The sequence below is a fragment of the Cottoperca gobio genome, chromosome 12, assembly GCF_900634415.1.
Source record: "Cottoperca gobio chromosome 12, fCotGob3.1, whole genome shotgun sequence".
NCBI classification, from domain to species: Eukaryota; Metazoa; Chordata; class Actinopteri; order Perciformes; family Bovichtidae; genus Cottoperca; species Cottoperca gobio.
Genome location: NC_041366.1, coordinates 317,451 through 339,876, shown reverse-complemented (window position 1 = coordinate 339,876; position 22,426 = coordinate 317,451). Strand labels below are relative to the sequence as shown.

Sequence of the window (22,426 nt, the reverse complement as noted above, 5' to 3'; positions counted from 1 at the left end):
GCAGAAAGTTTCCTGTTTTTCCCTCATGGGGCAGGATGTTTCCCATGTTATGAGCTGCGCAAATATTCTCAGAGGGTTTTTACGAACTGTAGGAAGAAGTAAAACAATTGATGGAGATGGGGGGAATATCGCTCATGGCACTGGTGATAGTGAAGTGGCTGTGTGGTTTGGCCTTCATGGTGGGCATTACCTGTCAGAGCTGAACGCCAAGTTTTAAAGTTCCTACCTGCTTCTAAGCTCTCTGCTAAATTAAAAGGTTGTGGCAAGTCAAACTGGAAAGAGGTAACGGTACATTGTCCTATTCTGAAAGAACAAAAGCCTGCTATGACATGAGAAGCTGCTGGTGATTGTGCAAAGCTCCTCCAGGCATTTGGTGAGAGGTTTTAGGACATGAAAAGTAAACAAAATGAACTGAAAAGGTTTGCAACACTCTATAAACTGATTCTAAAGACATGTAATGAAGTTTGCATCTTTGTTTGGGACAACCTAATGCTGTGAGCAGTTCTGATTGCACAAGCCAGAAGTTACAGCTATCCACGTGTGTGCTTCTGCAGATGCTCATCCCACCTGAAGTCCATGGGCAACATGATTACACCTCAGGAATGTATTTAAATTTGTGAAATACATGACCCTAGCCAGCCCTGTCGCCTCACCCAGGCTCAGCTTACAGGAGCGGCATCAGAGCTGATAAGATGTCGCTGGTCTTTTCCCAAGATAGCCTTAAGAGGTGCCAGGAGCTGACCAAGGGAAAGATCCCAGAGCTTCTGCCCTCCCCACACAAAATAATGCGTCTCTGTCCAAGGTGCTGAAGCCGTTCTTTTCAGAGCAACTGCAGGCAGAGCCACTGCCCCGAGTCCTCACAAAGCCAAATAAGACTTATTGTTGTAATCGGTTTTATTTTAAAACTTTCACCTGAAGAATATGGCTGGAGCTGCAGGCCCAGTGCAGCCTGTGCAGCAGTGGGAATTAATTACAATATTAATCTGAATATATTTCTTGCTTTTTCTCTGATGGTGTGATAAAGTCAATAGTATTTATCACTTTATATACAAGAGTGCTGCTGGGAGCATATAATGTGGTGCAATGATCAGACAATACAATACAATACAATATATTGGTGGTGTTTTAATTGGATTAAAAAAAAAAAAACCTAAACCCACGAACAGTCTGTAGGCTTACATCTGCTGTGTACAATTTTCCATGTGAGAAACAGGTTAGTCTGTATACAGGAAAAACTAATCCGTCATAAATGAGGTTTGGTGTACTTTCCAATCCATGGTGCTTTGTGGCCTGCCGAATGCAAAGGAAGACATCAATGAAAACTCTGGGACAAGCACTACTTAGTTTCAGTTCTGTAGAAGTAGAAAAACTAATTGAGCCATGATGTTGAAACTGATGCACAAGAAGAGGCGTGGTTTCACAGTTTCTTCTGTTATGCCAGTAAATCCATTCATCCATTCAAATCAAGTCTAAAATAGTCATTTGCACAGAACCAACAACTCGCCAAGTGTGAGCTCCCGTTGGGCAGGAGGTCCCACATGAGGCTTTTAGAAAAATAAACCTGAAGTTTTACACAGTCAATGATTCTTAAAAGCAATTCACTGAGCAAGTTGTGTCAGTGAGATAATTATAAAATTACAGACATCTTAGACCGTTAGAGCAGTTAATATGAAAAATTCAACACAAAAGTGAGATTTACAATGCAGTCATCTCCTTACTGCAGTGCGCCAGAGTTATCAAGGAATTCTTGTTTGTAACATGAACTGAAAAATGAACTGAAAAGGCACATCACATTTCTCAAGCTGAAATTTAAACAAGTCCCTTAGAAAAGCATATTCAGTGAATTACATAAAAACCTGCCTCACAATGTTTCACATGGTACACAACAATGTACCACACCACCATTCAGCACACAGCTTCCTTGGGATCCCTGTAAAAACCTTGAGGAATATCTCTCTTGAGGTCAAAATCTGATGTCAAAGGAAATGTTCTCCATTTTTTACAGTAACTGTGTTTAAGGCAACCCTGCTTTTCTTTAAGGAAAGCAATGTTAGGGCAAATGAGCTCAGTGACCAGCTTGGCTTTGGCCATGTTCGGGCTCAGCACATTTCACTTAGTTTTATCCTGATAAGAAAGGTCCGTGTCCAAAGTTGGCACCCAATTACTAGACCATGGATTAAAGGTCAGCTACAAATATTTTCCCTGCACAATGCTCAACTGTTCAGAGAGCAAATCTGCCAAAAACATCTACACTTTCACGTTAAAATATATTAAATCACGATTTCTGTTTTGTTTATTTTGGAACCTTTGTTGCCATTTTTCTTGTTACTGATTTATCTTGGCTTTTAAAAAAAGTGATTTGTCCTAGATCAAAAGATCAACGAGAGGTTTACAGGTTTCTACAGAAATCAGGAGCAAGAGTTGATGTAGCACTGAGTGTCGCACATCTTTCTTAATTCGCCTTCTATTTCCATCTGGGAATGTTCAGGTTTGTGTCTAGAGGAAGAAACAGATAAAAACTAAATGCTTTGGTCCATGCAGGATCTTGGTTCATATATTCCACATGATGGCGGCTCATGTCCTAGCAGTCTGGAGAAGTCCTTGCTGGTTGTTGCTCTATCCGTTCTCCTTCCACAGTACTAAGTGAATGCTATGGTCGGGCATGCTGGTGGCAAACACCAGTCCAGAATCATTGTCCCCGTCCAGCCCGTTGAGCCAGGAGGTCACACCTGGCAGGAAGCTGGATCCTCGTTTGGACTTTCTGTAGGCTGGTAGAGGCCAGCGGCCCGAGATCGCCTCTGTCCTCAGGTCCATCACATACAGGAAGTGGTTATCGAAAAGGAGCGAAAACACCTCACCAAAGCTGAGCAGGGACAGGTTAGCTGGGTCCTGCGTTTTTATCACCCTAGAAACAAGAAGACATGCTGCAGTGACAGTGCTGGGAGCAGTGTGATCATCTGGTCCACTCCAAGCTAAATGTGGTGAGAAGCCAGGAAGACGTGTTAAGATTAGAGTGTTTCTGATGTAATGCACCATAGAGTGTTTCTGATGTAATGCACCATAGAGTGTTTCTGATGTAATGCACCATAGAGTGTTTCTGATGTAATGCACCATAGAGTGTTTCTGATGTAATGCACCATAGAGTGTTTCTGATGTAACGCACCATAGAGTGTTTCTGATGTAATGCACCATAGAGTGTTTCTGATGTAATGCACCATAGAGTGTTTCTGATGTAATGCACCATAGAGTGTTTCTGATGTAACGCACCATAGAGTGTTTCTGATGTAATGCACCATAGAGTGTTTCTGATGTAACGCACCATAGAGTGTTTCTGATGTAACGCACCATAGAGTGTTTCTGATGTAACGCACCATAGTGTTTCTGATGTAACGCACCATAGAGTGTTTCTGATGTAATGCACCATAGAGTGTTTCTGATGTAACGCACCATAGAGTGTTTCTGATGTAACGCACCATAGAGTGTTTCTGATGTAACGCACCATAGAGTGTTTCTGATGTAACGCACCATAGAGTGTTTCTGATGTAACGCACCATAGAGTGTTTCTGATGTAACGCACCATAGAGTGTTTCTGATGTAACGCACCATAGAGTGTTTCTGATGTAACGCACCATAGAGTGTTTCTGATGTAATGCACCATAGTGAGAACAGTTTAAATAAAGATCATATTTGATTTTAGCCTCATCACCACACATTTCTGAAAAGTTACAACTCATCCACCACATGGTGTTGTTAAATTACTAAAGATCACAAAGTTATATATTTTATACATATTACACACATTATACACACACACACGTGTTTCCCCTACCGTTGTTTTAGGGGGGACATGAAATTCTGAAATTCAAGGTGTTGTTTTTTTTTTTTTTATATTCCCAACTCACTTTTCACATTGAACAGGTGCTCTTTTATTAAATAAACTCAACGCTTATGTTATTTATCTAATTTATGTGCACGTTTCAGTTTGTAATGTCTACTTAGAGCGAAGGAGAGCATGTGAATGCGCAGTTTTGCGAAGGGCGGGGCTTTGCTCCCGACACACACACACAAACACACACATACGTGCGCACACACATAGTCAGAGACAGAGCGGAGGAAAGGAGAGGAGGGAACTAAATAGAAAACTTTGTGAACCCGGTGTGTCCATCCTAAACGCGTCATGACGGGAAGAGCTTGGTGATGATGTCATGAGTTTGGGCTGCTTTTGGTAGTTCTTTTCAACATGTAGTGTGTGTTCTGGTGAGCCTTTGTGCTATACTGCAGGTCTTTACTTTGCTGACTCTGCACAGCCATCTGAAGGCAGCAGGGCTCTGTTCCCTCTGCAGTCCACTTTCAGCTGGTATTGTAACTCTATTATCCTGAACCCAGCAGCGAGGCCAGGTCGCAGTCAGGTGCGCACTCCCAAGGCTATTGGAGCATGCCACTTCTGGTAATTTCGTGGCCAGGCTCCCTTGGCACACCTGTGGCACACTTGGGCACGGGGTGGGATCAGAAAGAAGGTATTATTACAGGTGAGTGCATTAGAGGGTGTGACAGACTTTCACCTCCTTTATTGACAGAGCTCTCCCCATCATGACGCATTGACCGTTTGGGAATCCTATAGAGTTTGCCTCAGAGGAAACTTATTGTTGTCTGGGGTATTATCATTAAAATTGTGACACTCCCGCTTCACATAGCGGTTACCCCGGTTACCTGGTGATTAGGATGGAGACACCAGGTGAAAGACTGGCAGGAACAGACGGTCCTGAGGGAGTTATAAGCAGAGCAAGAAGTTTTAAGAGATTTACCATTTTTGGCCTATATGCCTGTTGACACAAACTATCACTTGTGTGTATTAAACCCTGACCCATAGGCTTTGAGTGAACACATCAGAATGAGCATGTTTAAATGTGTTTGAACTAATAAATAGCCTAATTTTTTTGTTTGAAATATAACTGCAGAATCATTCCCTTGTGACAGCTCCTTATATTTTCCTAAATCATATTAATATGGGCAGATGTGTCGGCTTTGAGACTGATATCAAGTATAACATAATTAGGTAAATAGCAAATAGCGGTTTATGTCCATTTATAATTAATTTAGGCTGCAGGTAGAGTGCACTCTGATTTAGTTAATCCGAGATAAGGTGCAGATCCCCCGACCAACATTGTATTTGGTTGCCTACAGATCAGTTACATACTTTGTGACATCTGCTCTAGGAAGGTGCTATATAAGTAAACTTACATACAAGTATGAGCGGTTTGATTTCCACAAGGTAATCGATGTACACCAGCTACAGAGCAGGCCTCATAATTTAATAATCCCACAGATGTATACTATTTTACCTGAGAATCTCAAAACTGGCAAAGTCCCACTGATAAACTCCAAGGTCAGAGCAGCTGACAATGTAGCGTCCGTCAAACTGCAGGCGAGGCTGAAGGCTGATGCTGCGGTCCTCTGACACCGACAGCGTCTTCAAACACTTACAGTTGATTTCTCTCCCTAAAGGCCACACCTGCAGAGGGAACAGTGTTTGCTCCTGTTAATGGACTGTTAAGGTGAAGCAGCTCACACATAAGAGCACCACCAAAACAAGAGAAATGCTTTAGTTTCTTTACTCAAAGTGAAAAGACAAAAAAATGGATAGAGACAGGAGCATTACCTTAATTTCATACTTATCAGCACTTAGGAGGATATAATCACCAGGACTGTGCACCACAGATTCCACTTCACTTTTCTGCAGGATCACCTGATGGGAGACACACAACGCATGTTTCAAAACAACATTTCAGTTCATTAAGCACTTGTGTCACTGCTCTGGGTGTAAACACATTTATAACAGCATGGGAACATGAAATGAGTGACATTTCCGTATGAATATGATAAATGGAGCCATGATTAGGTTGGAGGAGCTGACCTTGGTGACCCACTCAGTGTGTCCAGTCAGAGTGTTGAGACAGGCCCCAGCAGACAAAGCCCAGACCTTCACAGTGAAGTCTGCAGAGCCGCTGACCAGTACATCCAGCTCATCATTGTAGTCCACACTGAAGACTGAGCACACACAAAATGTTTCCACACTCAAATGTCTTTTGAAGGAATATTTATCAAAAGGTTATAATATCAAATTTCAAGTATTGGGAAATGGCTGCTTACAAATACAAATTCTAGCATTGGCAGTTGTATCATACACCCACAAATGTTGCTTTTCAAGTTTACAAATTTACCTGGTGGCATGTATAAATGATGCCCCTTAAAAAGAAGAGTTTGATTTTATGGTCCAAGCTACTGCAATTCTTCAACAGGTTCCGTGTTATTACATTGCATTTGGTTGATTATGATTATTGTGCGTAGATACATACTTGAACACTGTATTGAACCATGCTATATAAATACAGTTTTGCTTGCTTTGGCTTATTACTCTAAATAGCCCAGAACAGATATTTGCTGAACATTTAAAGCCACCTGCTCCTGTGTGGCCACGGAACTGCTGGATTTTAGCTCCTGTGCTCCACTCCCAGCTGGCAATAGTGTTGTCAAAGGATCCAGTCACCAGCTTCTGTTCATCAAATTTCACTGTGGCGCAGGTGTGTGTCTGAATTCCATAAATGCACTGCCCAGTGCGCACGTCCCATAGTTTGGCAGAGAGGTCATCAGATCCTGAAAAACAAGAGGGCATCTGTGTATGTAGGAGCCATGAACCAACTCACAAAGGAATGAATTTTGTTGTAATATTAATGCGTTTGGGATGGTTTATATTTTGGTATTGGTCTGTGTTTGTAATATTATCATTTATTATTTTGTGATCGCGATGCGTTGGTTGAGTTGAGTCACATGGATTTGGGCGTCACTCAGTTATTATAATCACCTGTTCACCTGGGCAGAGAGGGAGAGAGGGTGTGTTTGTTTTTTGTTGTCCGCTGTCAACAGCCGTTGATAGCTGGAATTGTTCTGATCATATATTTATGCACGTTATAATAAGTTGATCATTTCTCATTAAGATTTGTTCAACATACTTTTGATTTTCAGCAAATCTTTTTTGGTAGCACGTCAGACAAAGCCAACCAGGCCTGACCTCTCAGCGACTTAAAGTTTGTTTCCTGAAATAGCTACAGTGTTGTTGTGACATCAGGACCGTCACGTGACTCAAACCTACACTCCTCTCTGTCTCTGGCTGTAGGTGTGTGCGCACGTGTGTTTGTGTGTCGGGAGCAAAGCCCTGCCATTGACGAAACAGAGCTCAAAATTGTCTGCGAGCCATATATGGCGTCATCGAAAGAGTCTGCTCTACAGTCTGCATACCTTGAGTGTGCTGCTGATGGACACCAGTGTACCACAACACAAAGATCAAACTGATGGGAGGAGCTACTCATGGATAAATCTTCACCACTACCTGAGCGATATAGACCATAAATCATATCTCAGTATTTTTAAGCTAAATGCTGATACAGGATATACATCTCTGTAAGTGGCCTAAATGTTCAGGCACTGCTTAACATAAATCTATATCCATATAAACAGTATCTTGTTTGAAAATATATATCGATGCATCATAAAAAGTCTAGTCTAGACATACGGTTTCTGTCTTAAGTTAGTATGTAGTATGGAACTGGTAAACAGCATATGACTTCTTTTTTGGTGCCCAATTTCCGACAGCGCTGGTGACTGGATCCTGAATACACAAGGGTGATAACCAATGAGCGAGACGTTGTGCTTCAATTTAAACAGCTATTAATAAGAAATAGGTCTTTAAAAACCCACACGTGTCGTCAAATATCCTGGCTCATTAGATCTCTGCTCAGGTTGAGGCTTCATGGCGCAACAAGCTCTTTTTAAGCACTTTCAAGGTGCATTTCAAGCTTTTTTGGGTGTGAATTATATACGTGGCCACTTTATTAGGTACACCTGTACAATTTATACATGCCATAAAGTCTAAATTCATGATGACTATTATTCAGTCAGAAAATTATTACGAAATTAATGCAATTAATTACAAGTTCAAGTAGTTTCAAGCACTGAATTTAAAATCTAAGCCCTTTTCAAGTATTTCCAGCACCCCTACGAACCCTGTGTAATGTATGAAAAGTTTCTCCTTCAGTTCATTAAACCTCTGTAGACATCTGAAGGCATCATGTCACATATGTTGATACATGTGCAGCCTCTGGTTTAAGAAGTGCTGCAGTAGAGCAGTATGCTTGGAAATGTCCACACAATCTGTGCGCCTCAGATCTACCGCTTTGCAATAATAGGAACAAGTAGATTATATAACATTAATCAATTCTCCAGCATTCCATTTAAATATCCCAGACCCTTACAAAGTGCTTAACAATTTATCAATAAAATCCAAAAACAGCAACAATAAAAAGAAGAAGAAAAGAAATACATGGTAATATACGAGGTACAAGGTGGAGACGTGAGAGTTGCAATAATCCGTGAGTCCGTGATTCTAACCCAATACACTTATCACCGATCCACTGCCGCTGTATTGAATGTTATTTTTTCCCACATTCAGCTTCTTTTGGGGTTTTCAAATGTCTCTGATGTATAGTGCTCTAAATTGTGAATGGAATTAAAAAATATATATTATTATAGTTCAGAGAAGACAGTTAGTGGGTAAAAACAATCTTTCTAAAAACGTTCACGATGGAAAAAGGGTCAAGTGTGGACAGAGGAAGCTGCAGCTGCTCTACAGGACTGTTTTGAATGCACAGACGGGCATGTGTTCAGGAGAACCACAACAATCTGGAGCAATATACATCATCAGTGACGACCAGAAAGCCTGGTCGAATGGAGAGGTAAGGGCTCTGACCACAGCCAAAAAATCTACCTTTCTGTCAGGTGACAAAGAAGCATACCGCACTGAAAGCTGGCATCAAGGAGGCAAAGCGGAGGCACCAGGAGAGACTGGAGAAAGACCTCAACACCAACAACATCAGAGAGATGTGGCAGGAGATCCACAATCTCAAAGGCTACAAAAGCAGGAGGGTCCTCATCATGTGTGAGGACATGTTGCCAGATGAGCTTAAGCTCTTACAGTGTGGGTGAAGTTACCCGAAAATACCTAAAAATGACATACCCAAAGTAAATTAGAAGCTGCTCTTCAACCATTTGCACCAGATACACAGTCTCATTCAAACGATAACTCTTATTGTTCTTGCAAAATAGTCAGAATTACTCCAAGTGCTTCTGGCACTGAGTAATAGTGGTCTGAATATACTGAATTTGAAGAAAATAAATTCTGTCTGAATTTTTTTTGTTGAAAAAGATGCCTGAATATGTTTATAGCTGGTAGGTATGGACTGGAAAACACAATATGAACATAGCATTACCAAGTCCAGGGTTCAAATTTCCGGACAAAAACACAACATATTAAGACAGGTTTTTCTAAGAGTAACACAAAGGGTTTCCAAGCTGAGCAATTTGGAGATATTATAATATTTATTAATAAAATATTATTTGTATTGCTCATAAATAACTATTATATACCCATATTCCCTGTTAGTAGTAATGACACAGAGTAAGTGAAGTATAAACACATTTCTTGTAATATTTCTGTGCTTTTTTTCTATTTATTTTCTGAACTTGAATATAATAAATACAAAGAAAACAACATTTGTAAAAAAACAAAAACCATTGAAGCAGCATATCTAAATGTTAAGGATTTCATTGGCTACACGATACGCCAGTCATCGGGAGACTCAGTTGCTATTGGCTCAGTCTGTAAACAAAAGAAGAGGGGCTGGCACTTCCTTATCAAGTTGACACTCATTGGCTATTGATGGCTGTAGATAACGCATCGAAGCTCCGATTGCAGACCTATTCAATTAGGATACGGCCCTTCTGAACTTTTTTCTGGCCCACAAGACGTTGCCTGCAAATCGGGCTGGCATTTATAGCATAAATATAGCATTTATAGCATAAATTCACACCAAATCCGGCGATGCTGCGAAAACGCAGGTTTTTCCATTCATTTGAACGAGGCCCGTCCGTTTTGCCCGTGTGTGGGGAAAAAACGCACTCTGTCCGCACTTGCCATCGGCTCAGTCAAAATCACATTGCACACCAGGTTGGCGCAATACAGAGAAAGTCACTCCCTGACGCTTCAAGATGTCTCTCTCCAAGTCATAGAAACGTAAAGTTGATTGTGAAAATCGGCAATTCCAGAGTGAATGGTCTGAAAAATGTTTATTTACTTTACCAGCCGCAACAAGTAGTGATGAGTTTATTGTGCAACAAATGTATTTCCGTGATGAAGGAATACAACATGTAGAGGCACTACAAGTCAAGTCACGGCTCGTTTTCTGCCAGTGTTCCCGTGTGCATTTTCTAATGACATAGAAGCTCTGGATGGCATTAATTTGGCCTCCAGCACCACTGTAAGGAATCTTGCCGTCATCTTTGATCAGGATCTGTTGTTTAACTCCCACATAAAACAAATCTCAAGGACTGCCTTCTTTCATCTACGTAACATTGCAAAAATAAGACACATCCTGTCTCAAAATGATGCAGAAAAACCAGTCCATGCATTTGTTACTTCAAGGCTGGATTACTGCAACTCATTGTTATCAGGTTGTCCCAAAAAGTCGTTTAAAACTCTTCAGTTGATCCAAAATGCAGCGGCACGTGTATTGACAATAACTAGGAAAAGGGATCATATTACTCCTGTATTAGCTGCTCTGCACTGGCTCCCAGTAAAATACAGAATAGAATTCAAAATCCTTCTCCTGACTTACAAATCAATTAAAGGTCAGGCTCCAGCATATCTTAAAGATCTCATAGTACCTTATAAACCAACTAGAGCATTGTGCTCCCAGACTGCAGGGTTACTTGTGGTTCCTAGAGTCTCTAAGAGTACAATGGGAGCCAGAGCCTTCAGCTATCAAGCTCCTCTCCAGTGGAACCAGCTTCCAGTTTGTGTTCGGGAGGCAGACACACTCTCCACATTTAAGAGCAGGCTAAAGACTTTCCTTTTTGATAAAGCTTATAGTTAGGGCTGGCTCAGGTCTGCCCTGGATCAGCCCCTAGTTATGCTGCTATAGGCTTAGACTGCCGGGGGACACCTCCCTGCTCTCCTCACTCTCTTCTTGTCCCTCTATCTGTATGCATTTATGTAAATGTATGTTACTAACTCATCATCCGAGGTATCATCCCTGGAGTTTCTGTGTCTCATGTGGCAGGTTACCACTGATAAAGTTTACGTCAGGATCAGGAATCGTGGCTGCGCCTGCTGCCCTGGTCCTGCTGGACACCTGGAAGCCTTTTTGACATTTTCCTGGATTCATCCATACTTTCTCTTTTTCAACACAACATCATTTCTGTCAAATGTTGTATTTGTACTATGTTGTTTATCCTGTACACACGACATCTATTGCACGTCTGTCCGTCCTGGGAGAGGGATCCCTCCTCAGTTGCTCTCCCTGAGGTTTCTTCCATTTTTCCCCCTTTAATTATGGGGTTTCTTTTAGGAAGTTTTTCCTTGTGCGATGCGAGGGTCTAAGGACAGAGGGTGTCGTAACCTATACAGTCTGTAAAGCACACTGAGACAAATGTATCATTTGTGATATTGGGCTATACAAATAAAGTTGATTTGATAGCCAGTATCAGTACCCCACAATGAGGAAGGTGGCCTTGCACTGACAATGTTTGGATCTACCTATACTTGCGAGTCTAGCTTTTCTCATATGAATGCCATCAAAACAAGGGCACGTTGCTCCATGACCAATGAGAAGTTGCATGAGTGTCTCAGGATTGCCCTTATCACTTATGAGCCAAACTATGCTGAAATAGCTAAATCAAGGCAGTGTAATTTCTCTCACTGACTCAAACAGGATCAAAATGACAGAAGTCTGATATGTTTGGTAATTCTATAGTAGTACACCACCTGACTTAATGCATTCTTAGTTTAAATGCAAAGACAGATCTACTTTATGATTCAAAACAAGCCTACTTAATGTTAAATTGTAAAATAATTCACTATGGTCTATTCGCATTTTGTATTTAATTGTATGGATATGGACTTATTTTCAAAAGCACCTTATGTATGTTTAGAAATGTTGAAGATGTTATTAACTGTTAAGGTGATGATTACCGTTTTGTTATATTCATATTTTTTCTACACTTTTGTGTCAAGCCTTGTAACCATAGCTGTCCTACTGTTTTGTTTGGACTGGTTGCTTTTCTGCAATGGTGATACAATTAAAGTGAAAAAAGGGGACGCACGTGACTAGTTCATTTCATGTATTAGTAACTATTAACACTACTGTAAGTAAGAGTTATTTGTAGTGATTGATTGACAAAGTATTGTGTGGCCCACGAACCCCCAGTGATTTTCCTATTCGACCCACTTGCTAATGAAGTTAGCCCTGTCCTATTGGCTCAAATGTGGCGTCAATTGAATGCTTAGCGAGGCCAGTGTCCATCTTGGAATTATGCGCTCAGCGCTGCAGACACGGCAAATAAAGTTTTTACCGAGTATAAACGGAAATAACACACATCGATGTACCTGCTGTTGTGATTGTGATCTCAAAACCGTTTAGCTCACTAAATAAACGAGATTCTAAGATTTCTAACTATGTGTGGCATTGGGTACCACATCCAGCCTGGTGGACTGTAAGCAACACAGGGCAAGATACAACCTCTGTGAAAATGTAAAGAAACACCTGATGGCCCGAACGTTAAGAGGTTAAAGTTCCTGGGAATTAGCATCACAACCAACCTGACATCACATATCTCCAACTTGGTAAAAAAGCTGAATCAAACCTATGGTCATAGTTTCCACAACAACCACTGAAAAAAAGACCAGCGCTACAGTGTACCTGTGCAGAGGAGGCCGTCCTTATAGTAGAGGGCGTATACACGAGCACTGTGGCCAATGAGGGACGATGTCTCAAAGGCCTTCTGATCCTGCAGCTGCACCATACGAAGTTTAGCCTTCAGGTAGACCCCCTTCCAGTGTGGTGCATCCTGAATGGACTCATCAATCCTCCAGCCCAGCTTCCGACACACACCCTGCCACACGTCTGTACACGAGTTGATCACCTACAAGGAGACAAACGAACGCTTAATGAATTGTTTGAACATTGAAACACTTACAAGTACTTTCAATACAGAAAAGGTGTGCAGACAAAGTGCTTGTTAGTTTCTTGAAATTGATTTGTAAATGTGGTATTCAGATTCTAAAACAGAAGTTTTTCTGGCATTGCCTTTAATATCTTATCAGTTATCCCTTTTTCATTTAATTAATGATCGGTAGATCTGATTATTATAAACATTTAAAATCAATGAATATATTGTATGCCAATTTACAACAAGTGCCTATACCTGAGTTTCTTAACAAATACCAAACAATTTTGCACCGTATTTTCTAAAAGATATAAAATGTATTCTACAGAAGCCTTTCTTCATTTTACAAAATAATGTTGTCAAAACGCAAGCTAACTGTTAAAGACCTATGGATAAATAAAACTGTAAAGTTTTAATTTCAAATCAACAACTATCTGATCAATATGTATATATACACACACACACGTATATATATATATATATATATATATATATATATATATATATATATATATATATATATATATATATATATATACACAGTATATCTCAAAAGTGAGTACACCCTTTAGATTTTTGCAAATATTCTGTTATATCCTTTCAGGGGATAACATTATCCTACTGAAACTTTGATATAACTTAAAGTAGTCAGTGTGCTGCTTGAATAACAGTATAGATTTATTGTCCTTTGAAAATTACTCAGTACACAGCTGTTAATGTCTAAACAGCTGGCAACAAAAGTGAGTACACCCCATAGTGAACATGTCCTAATTGTGCCCAATGATGTTGTTTTCCCGCCCTGGTGTCATGTGACTCGTTAGTGTTACAAGGATTCAGGTGTAAATGATAAGCAGGGCTGTTAAATTTGGTGTTTTGGGCACAATTCTCTCTGAATGCTGGACAACATGGCACCTCATGGCAAGGAACTCTCTGAGCGGCTGAAAAAAAGGATTATTGCGCTTCACAAAGATGGCCTTGGCTATAAGAAGATTGCCAACACCATGAAAATGAGTTGCAGCACAGTGGCTAAGATCATACAGCGGTTTTCCAGGACAGGTTCCACTCGGAACAGGCCTCGCCAGGGTCGACCAAAGAAGTTGAGTCCACGTGCTCAGCGTCATATCCAGAGGTTGGTTTCCAAAAATAGTGCTACAATAATGCTTCCAGCATTGCTGCAGAGGTTGCAGAAGTGGGATGTCAGCCTGTCAGTGCCCAGACCATACGCCGCACACTGCATCAAATCGGTTTGTATGGCCGTCGCCCCAGACAGAAGCCCCTTCTGAAACCGATGCATAAGAAAGCCCGCAAACAGTTTGCTGAAGACAATGAATCCAAGAACATGAGTTACTGGAACCATGTCCTGTGGTCTGATGAGACCAAAATAAACCTGTTTGGGTCAGATGGTGTCCGGCGTGTGTGGCGGCACCCTGGTGAGGAGTACCAAGACAAATGTGTTTTGCCTACAGTCAAGCATGGTGGTGGCAGCATCATGGTCTGGGGCTGCATGAGTGCTGCCGGCACTGGGGAGCTGCATTTCATTGAGGGACACATGAATTCCAATATATACTGTGACATCCTGCAGCAGAGCATGATCCCCTCTCTTCGGAAACTGGGCCGTAGGGCAGTTTTCCAACATGATAATGACCCTAAACACACCTCCAAGATGACAACGGCCTTGCTGAAGAAGCTGAAGGTTAAGGTGATGGACTGGCCAAGTATGTCTCCAGACCTAAACCCAATTGAGCACATGTGGGGCATCCTCAAGAGGAAGGTGGAGGAGTGCAAGGTGTCCAACATCCGTGCGCTCGGTGATGTCGTCGTGGAGGAGTGGAAGAAGATTCCAGAAGCAACCTGTGCAGCTCTGGTGAATTCCATGCCCAGGAGGGTTAAAGCAGTGCTAGATAACAATGGTGGTCACACAAAATATTGACACTTTGGGCACAATTTAGACATGTTCACTATGGGGTGTACTCACTTTTGTTGCCAGCTGTTTAGACATTAACAGCTGTGTACTGAGTAATTTTCAAAGGACAATAAATCTATACTGTTATTCAAGCAGCACACTGACTACTTTAAGTTATATCAAAGTTTCAGTAGGATAATGTTATCCCCTGAAAGGATATAACAGAATATTTGCAAAAATCTAAAGGGTGTACTCACTTTTGAGATATACTATATATATATATATATATATATACACATATTATATATACCGATATATATATATAATACACATATATAGATATATATACCCATATAAGTATAGATATATACACATATATATATATCATCTAGCCATATATATCTCGCCCCCTCTCTCTCTCTCTCCTCTCTCTCTCTCTCTCTCTCTCTCTCTTCTCTCTCTTTTCCTCCTCTCTCTCTCTCTCTCTCTCTCTCCCTCTCTCTCTCTCTCCTCTCTCTCCTCTCCTCCTCTCTCTCTCTCTCTCTCTCTCTCCTCCTCTCTCTCTCTCCTCTCTCTCTCTCTCTCTCTCTCCCCTCTCTCTCTCCTCTCTCTCTCTCTCCTCTCTCTCCTCTCTCTCTCTCCTCCTCTCTCCACTCTCTCTCCCCTCTCTCCTCTCTCCCCATCTCTCTCTCCTCTCTCTACTATACTATATATATAAATATATACACATATATATTATACACATATAACATATATATATACACATTAACATATACATATATACATATATATATATATTATACACATATATATATATACACATATCACATTATATATACATATATATATATATACACATATATATAATATATATATATACACTATATATAGATATATTATATATATATATATATATATAACTATATATACATATATATAATATACACATATATATATATATATTATATATCCACATAGACATATATATATATATATATATCTATATATATACATCTATCTCTATATACATTCTATCTATAATACATCTATATATATATAATATCTTATATATATACATATTATATACATCTACCATATATATAATATCTATATATATATCTCTTCTCTCTCTCTCCTCTCTCTCGCTCTTCATCTCTCTTCGCTCTCTCTCTTCCTTCCTCCTCTTCTCTTCTCTCTATCCCCTATCCCTATCCCGCTGTTCTCTCTTCTATCTCTCTCTCTCCCTTCCCTCTCCCCCACCTCTGTACTTCTCTACTCTCCCCCTCTGTTCTTCTCTCTATCTATCATCTCTCCACACCCCTACTCTCTCTCTCTCCTATCCCCCCCCCTCGTATATATATTATATTATATATATACAATCATATTATCCACATTACACATATCTATATACACATATACACATATACCATATCATATAGATATATACACTATATATACCACATATACATATGATATAACACATATATCTATATATACACATATATTAATAGATATTACACATATATATATATATATTATATATATATATTATATACCCATATACACCATAATATATACACATATACACATAATAGATATATATATATTATACCCATATACATATATATATATAATATATATTTATATTATATAAACACCATATATATATACATACATATATATCATATACTATATATATCTATAGATATATAATATATATATATACTATATATATATATATCTATATATCTACTATAATATATCTATAATATCTCTAGCTTATATATACATATACATCTCCATATACATTGTGTATCTATTATCAATTTATATAACATATACATCTACATATGTAATATAATCTCACATAGGTATATCTTCTATATTATATCTATATATACACAACTACATATATATAATATATATACCACACATTTGTCTATCTATATATATATATATATTCTATCTACATACTTACATCACATAGTCAATATATATATCTATGTCTATACTTCTCTACGCTCTCATCCTCTATCTCTCTCTCTCTCTCTCTCCTCTCTCTCTCTCTCTCCTCTCTCTCTCTCTCTCTCTCTCTCTCTGTCTGTCGTCATCTCTCCTCTCTCTCTATCTCATCTCTCTCTCATCATCTCTCTCGCCCGAACACATATGTATATATATTACATATATATATTATATATATAGTATATATATATTATATATATTATATACATATATACACATATACATATTACCATATTTATATCCCCATATATAATATACACATAGATTATATATTATATATTATATATATATCTATATATATATATATATATATATATATATATATACCACACTATACATATATATATATATATATATATACACATATACATATACTACATATCATATACATATATATATATATATACCCCATATCATATATATATATATATATATTAGTATATTATCTATATATATATCTATATATATATTATATTTACACTATACATATATGACACATATACATATTATACACTATTATCTATCCTCTAATATCTCTCTATCTCTAGATATATGTCTGTGTGTGTGGTGTCTCATACTATCCTATCTATCTGCTAGATCCCTATCATCTATATCCTATCTCTCTCCAGAACACATCTTCTCTATCCTCGCTGTCTTGTTGTCCTCTCTGTCTTCTTCTCCCTCTACCTACTCTACTATCTCTCTATCCCTATGTCCCTCTCTCCTCTACTCCCTCTGTCTCTCCCTCTCTCTCCTTCCTCTCTTCTCTCTCTTCCCCCTATTCTCTCTCTCCCTTTCTATCTTCTCTCTCTCCCCCTCTCCCTCTCTCTCATCTCTCCCTCTCTACCCCTATACCTCTCTCCCTCTACATATGTCCATATCTCTCTCTCTCTCATCGTCTCCTCTCTATACACATAGACCTATATACATATATATATATATAATACTATATATAATATATATATCTATATATATATATATATATATATATATATACACCAAACCATATAGAATACCCCACATATATATTATATAGATATATTATTATATATATATTACCTATATTATATCCTAATCTCTCCATAATATAAGCTATCTCTTGTGTATGTTTGTTATATATATATCTATATATATATATCTATCGATTATATTATATATATCTACTGTCTGTGGTGTGTCTATCTCTCTCTCTCTCTCTCTCTCTCTCTCCGCTCTCTCCTGCTATCTCTCTCTCTCCTCTTCTCTCTCTCCCTCCCCTCTGTCTCCTCTCATGACCCCTCTGCTCTCTCTCTCTCCCTCTCCTCTGTCTCTCTCTCCCCCCTCTTCTCTCTCTTCTCTCCCTCTGTCTCTCTCTCACTCTCTCTCTCTCTCTCTCTCCTGTCTCTCTCTGTCCTCTCTTATCCCCTCTCTCCTGTCTCTCTCCTGTCTCTCTCTCTCCCTCTGTCTCTCTCTCTCCCTCTGTCTCTCCCTCTGTCTCTCTCTCTCCCCTTCCCTCTCCTCCTCCCTCTCTCCCTCTCTCTCTATCCCCTCTCTCTTCTCTCTCTCCTCCTCTGCTTCTCCTCTCTCCTCCTCTCTCTATCTTCTCCTATATACTCTCTCTTTCTCTCTCTCTCCTATTATATCTATCTCCTCTGTCTCCTCCTTCTCTCTTCTCTTCTCTGTCTCCTCTACTCTCCCTCTGTCTCTGTCGCTGTCTCTATCTCTCTCTCTCTCTCTCTCTCTTCTCAAAACACAAACGTGTAACGTATCTTTCACGCAGTAGACACCAAATTCCCTAAATAAAAATTGCTGTTGGTAGAAGTGGCATATACGCATTCAGCTTCTGAGCAGTACAGTTCACTTACAAACAGGTGGTTTGGTCCATGCAAGGAAACAATGCACCACACTTAAAGGGCACTGATAGGTGATCGAGCTGTGGCCCCCTCCTTGTTTCTTACATGGGAGGGATTAAAGGCTCTTACACACCAACCGTCGGCACTAGACATCGGCTTTTTGGCGGAAGAGGCCTGTTGGCAAGAGAAATCACTCCCATTGGCTGTTTAGCCTAAGCGAAATCAGTGTACGAGAAGAGAAACAAACACGAGGACTAAAGTCAAGAGGGCACACACATAGGCTCATCTCATCTGATCATTCTAATACACGGACATTTTCCAACGACATTATCTGGAATGAAACTAAGTGATGAGTGATAGTGGTGCAAAATGTACGATAAAGTAAGAAAAGATCTTATTGAAGCACCCCATCATTACATAACCAGATGTAAGGAAGCATAATATTCACCTTATTCCACTGTTTGCAGACCCGGCAGCAGGTGAGCAGGGTCTCAGGATCAAGCCAGTGCAGCAGGTAAAAGGCCAGCTCCAGGGGAAGGAGGCGCAGGAAGTCACGCTTAAGCAGTGTCTCCAGTCCATTAGACAGATGACGGAGCTGGACAGCACCACTTAAAGAAATGAGGTGGTCCAGAGACTGGTTGCGTTGCTGGTCGTTTAGAGTAAGGAAAGTGACGGAGACTGACTCCAGCCACCCCTCAAAGGCTGCCTTCTCCATGGGCACATGAGAGCGACCTGCAACACCGCCAAGTACAATGCAGGGTCTGACGTCAGCCCATCATTCATACACTAGATGACACATGTTTTTTTCTGACCATGCCAAGAAACCCATAGATATAAAAAGATGAGCTGTAATAATTGTAATAATAATAATAATAATAATAATAATAATAATAATAATAATAAAACAAAAAAACTGAAAGAACGTCTTGACTTTGAGAGGCAACGACAAATGTATGACTGTTTTACTGAATTGTCATACAATTGTACATTTAATAATTTACTGTTGATTGATGAATCAATTCTGAAAGAGATTAACAAAAAAAAAAAAAACAGAGTGAGAGGTGAAATTTGAATGCTCAGGCTTTTGTCTCCAATTGTGTCATTTATCTGACAATTTCGTTACATAAACATGTATAATATAGATGTAATGAGTTACAATATGTAGCAACTACTTAAGTGAATACATATATTACAACTGTAGACGATTAAGTAGCAATTCCATCAGTACTATCAGTATGTGTTAACGTTACATAATGGAAATCTCTTCAACTACCTTGAGTGATAACTAGGCCTTTTGCAAAAAGCAAAACTTTATAATGTAAAGTTACACTAGTCATGGTCGTCTTGTCGATCACAGGAAATTAATATATGACAATTCTGAAAATTAATTTATCATTTAAATAATCTATAGAGCCAAATAGCCAACAGTTTTTCATCATTGCAATTGAATACTTAGGTTCTTTTCCACAACTGGCCAAACAACACAAGCATTCATGATATATTACATTATTTTAGTAATGTTACGCTTTATGACTATGCATTTACCACACTGACCAATGTGTAAAGATTTCATAAACCAATAATCTACGTTAGCCAGAAGGACAATAGCAAATACAATGACTTAACCTAAATGTTGCTGTAGTGTTAGCAAACTGCTGTCAATCTTGTCAAGTTACGTTTACGGACAATTGTAGCCTAACTGCTAAACATTCAGTCCAAGTTAGCTACCTGGCTAGTTAGCAACTTTTGTAGCAAACGCTAGCTAAGTAACGTTAACACTACTAAAATGTAAGAACACATTAGCTACGACTGGAAACATCCACACAAACAATAATCAGTATCTGCTACTGCTAGTAAATAAAGTTACATTTAAAAATACTAGCTCAAAATGTCCACCAACCAGAGAGTGCAGGGAGTTTCTTTATCGCCACTTTCCTGGCTTACTTAGTTCACATAGCGAAGTTAGCTGTCGTGAGCTAACGCTAACCTGTCAGCAAGCAAGTTGAAATGATTGTCCAAGTAACCTAGCTTCGTAGCTAACGATAGCTAATCACCATGATGAGAGTACTTGATTCTGTTAGTTGTGAATTACAGTGTTTCTAATAGAGTACCGTTAGTCTTCTATTCATTGTTTACGTTAGCAGCATTGGTGTAGGAGGATAACGTTAGCAGGTTGTGTTCTGACAGCATGAAACGGAAGATAATGGGAACGGTAAAATTGGGTTGCTTCACCCTCAGCTCTGTCTCACAGTAGGAGCCTTAGGAGTACTTACCGTATGCAGTCTGTGGTATTTACCTATTCCCCGAAAACCACCAAAAACACAAAGGAAATATACATTCGTAAAATACAAAAAATATAATTACTACATTCCTCCATTTGTATCCGCGACATACGCGTTGTAGTTGTCTTGGGATTGTTGTCTTCATAGGACCTAACTTCCCTGCAAGACAAAGCTCCGGGCCTTTTACATTATCGTGGGTCAGGTAAACTAGCTTCCGGTGTCACGCACGCTGTGAAACAGTGTAAAATATGTGAACGTGCTATTTTCCCAATAGACTACACATAAATAACGATTAGGAATCTGTGGTTTGCTCCCGCCTGGCTCTGTACTCTGTACAGATAGCAGAGTGGTGCATATATAAAGACAGATCGATTGGCAACAATGCATGGACCACTTTTTCTTCAGGCATAAATCACGCGGGATAAGAACGTGTTGAATGTACAGTACAGTAGCTTGCTAAAATATGGTGAAGAATAATTACCCCCAGAGGGCAGACTAATAACGAATATTATTTCTTGCATGTGGTCGTTTTGGCGGTCCCTGTGTTTTAAAACCAGGAAGGTGCAATGCCATCAAGATAATTAAAGAATTTAAACTTTTTATATTTAATTTTAATCAATTAATAAGTTGACCTTTAAAATAATTATATATTTATTAAAATACATTTATTATTTATTGTTATATATTTATTAAATGAAATGTAATTGTATTTACCAGTTCATGATTTCACTTCCTTTTGTTTAAATGATGAATTGATGATTTCAATGAAAGTGTAATGGTTAAAGTCATCATAAAAAATATATAAAATTGTACTTTTTGCTTTTCCATTTAGTTATTAGTGTCTGATTCTCAATATTCAATCTCACATTTCAATTGTTTACTGCATTACCGGTGCAGTTTATATTTTGTGTTTAATTTAAACATTGTGTCTCATTAGTTTAAAATGAAATAAATCCAACCCATAGAGCAGTGACAGTAATCCTGTTTGTGCAGCTGTTATGTGACGGCAGGAATGTGTCCAAGCAGAGCTCAATTTACTAATTTGTTATAAATATCTATAATTATTCCAGTGGCACACTCCTAGCTCCATAGTTTATGGACATACTACATTTACGTTGATTTATCTTGATACTTTGAGACATATCACATTCTGTGTGATCTGTGACTGTTATGTTCTGGGATTCAATGAAAAACAGCCTCAGATAGCTGATTATGCACAGTGCTAATTAAAGATCTGTTTGTTCTTATAGCTTCACATCTTCGTCATTTACAACTTCCAAGGGAGTTAGTCAGCTTTGAGTTCGATTAGCATTATAATAATGATGTTATGT

At 39.0% G+C, this 22,426-nt stretch overlaps 1 protein-coding gene across 7 annotated transcripts; it reads right to left on the bottom strand.

The window, feature by feature from the left end:
• Positions 1-1,132: 1,132 nt before the first annotated feature.
• Positions 1,133-21,331, bottom strand: fbxw2 (F-box and WD repeat domain containing 2). Of its 7 annotated transcripts, none has more exons than XM_029444845.1 (9): positions 21,178-21,229; positions 19,262-19,545; positions 12,810-13,032; positions 6,460-6,654; positions 5,915-6,048; positions 5,660-5,746; positions 5,343-5,512; positions 4,711-4,762; positions 2,729-2,905 (listed from the first exon to the last, which is right to left on the bottom strand). In XM_029444845.1, the coding sequence occupies exons 1-9, from the start codon at positions 21,203-21,205 to the stop codon at positions 2,879-2,881; spliced, it is 1,200 nt and encodes a 399-aa protein (XP_029300705.1). In that variant the 5' UTR covers positions 21,206-21,229; the 3' UTR covers positions 2,729-2,878. The 7 variants fall into 7 exon arrangements, with proteins under 7 accessions (XP_029300702.1, XP_029300701.1, XP_029300699.1 ...); XM_029444844.1 differs by lacking the exon at positions 2,729-2,905 and adding an exon at positions 3,057-4,488 and having other exon boundaries at positions 21,178-21,231; XM_029444842.1 differs by lacking the exon at positions 4,711-4,762 and having other exon boundaries at positions 1,133-2,905; positions 21,185-21,331.
• Positions 21,332-22,426: the final 1,095 nt, after the last annotated feature.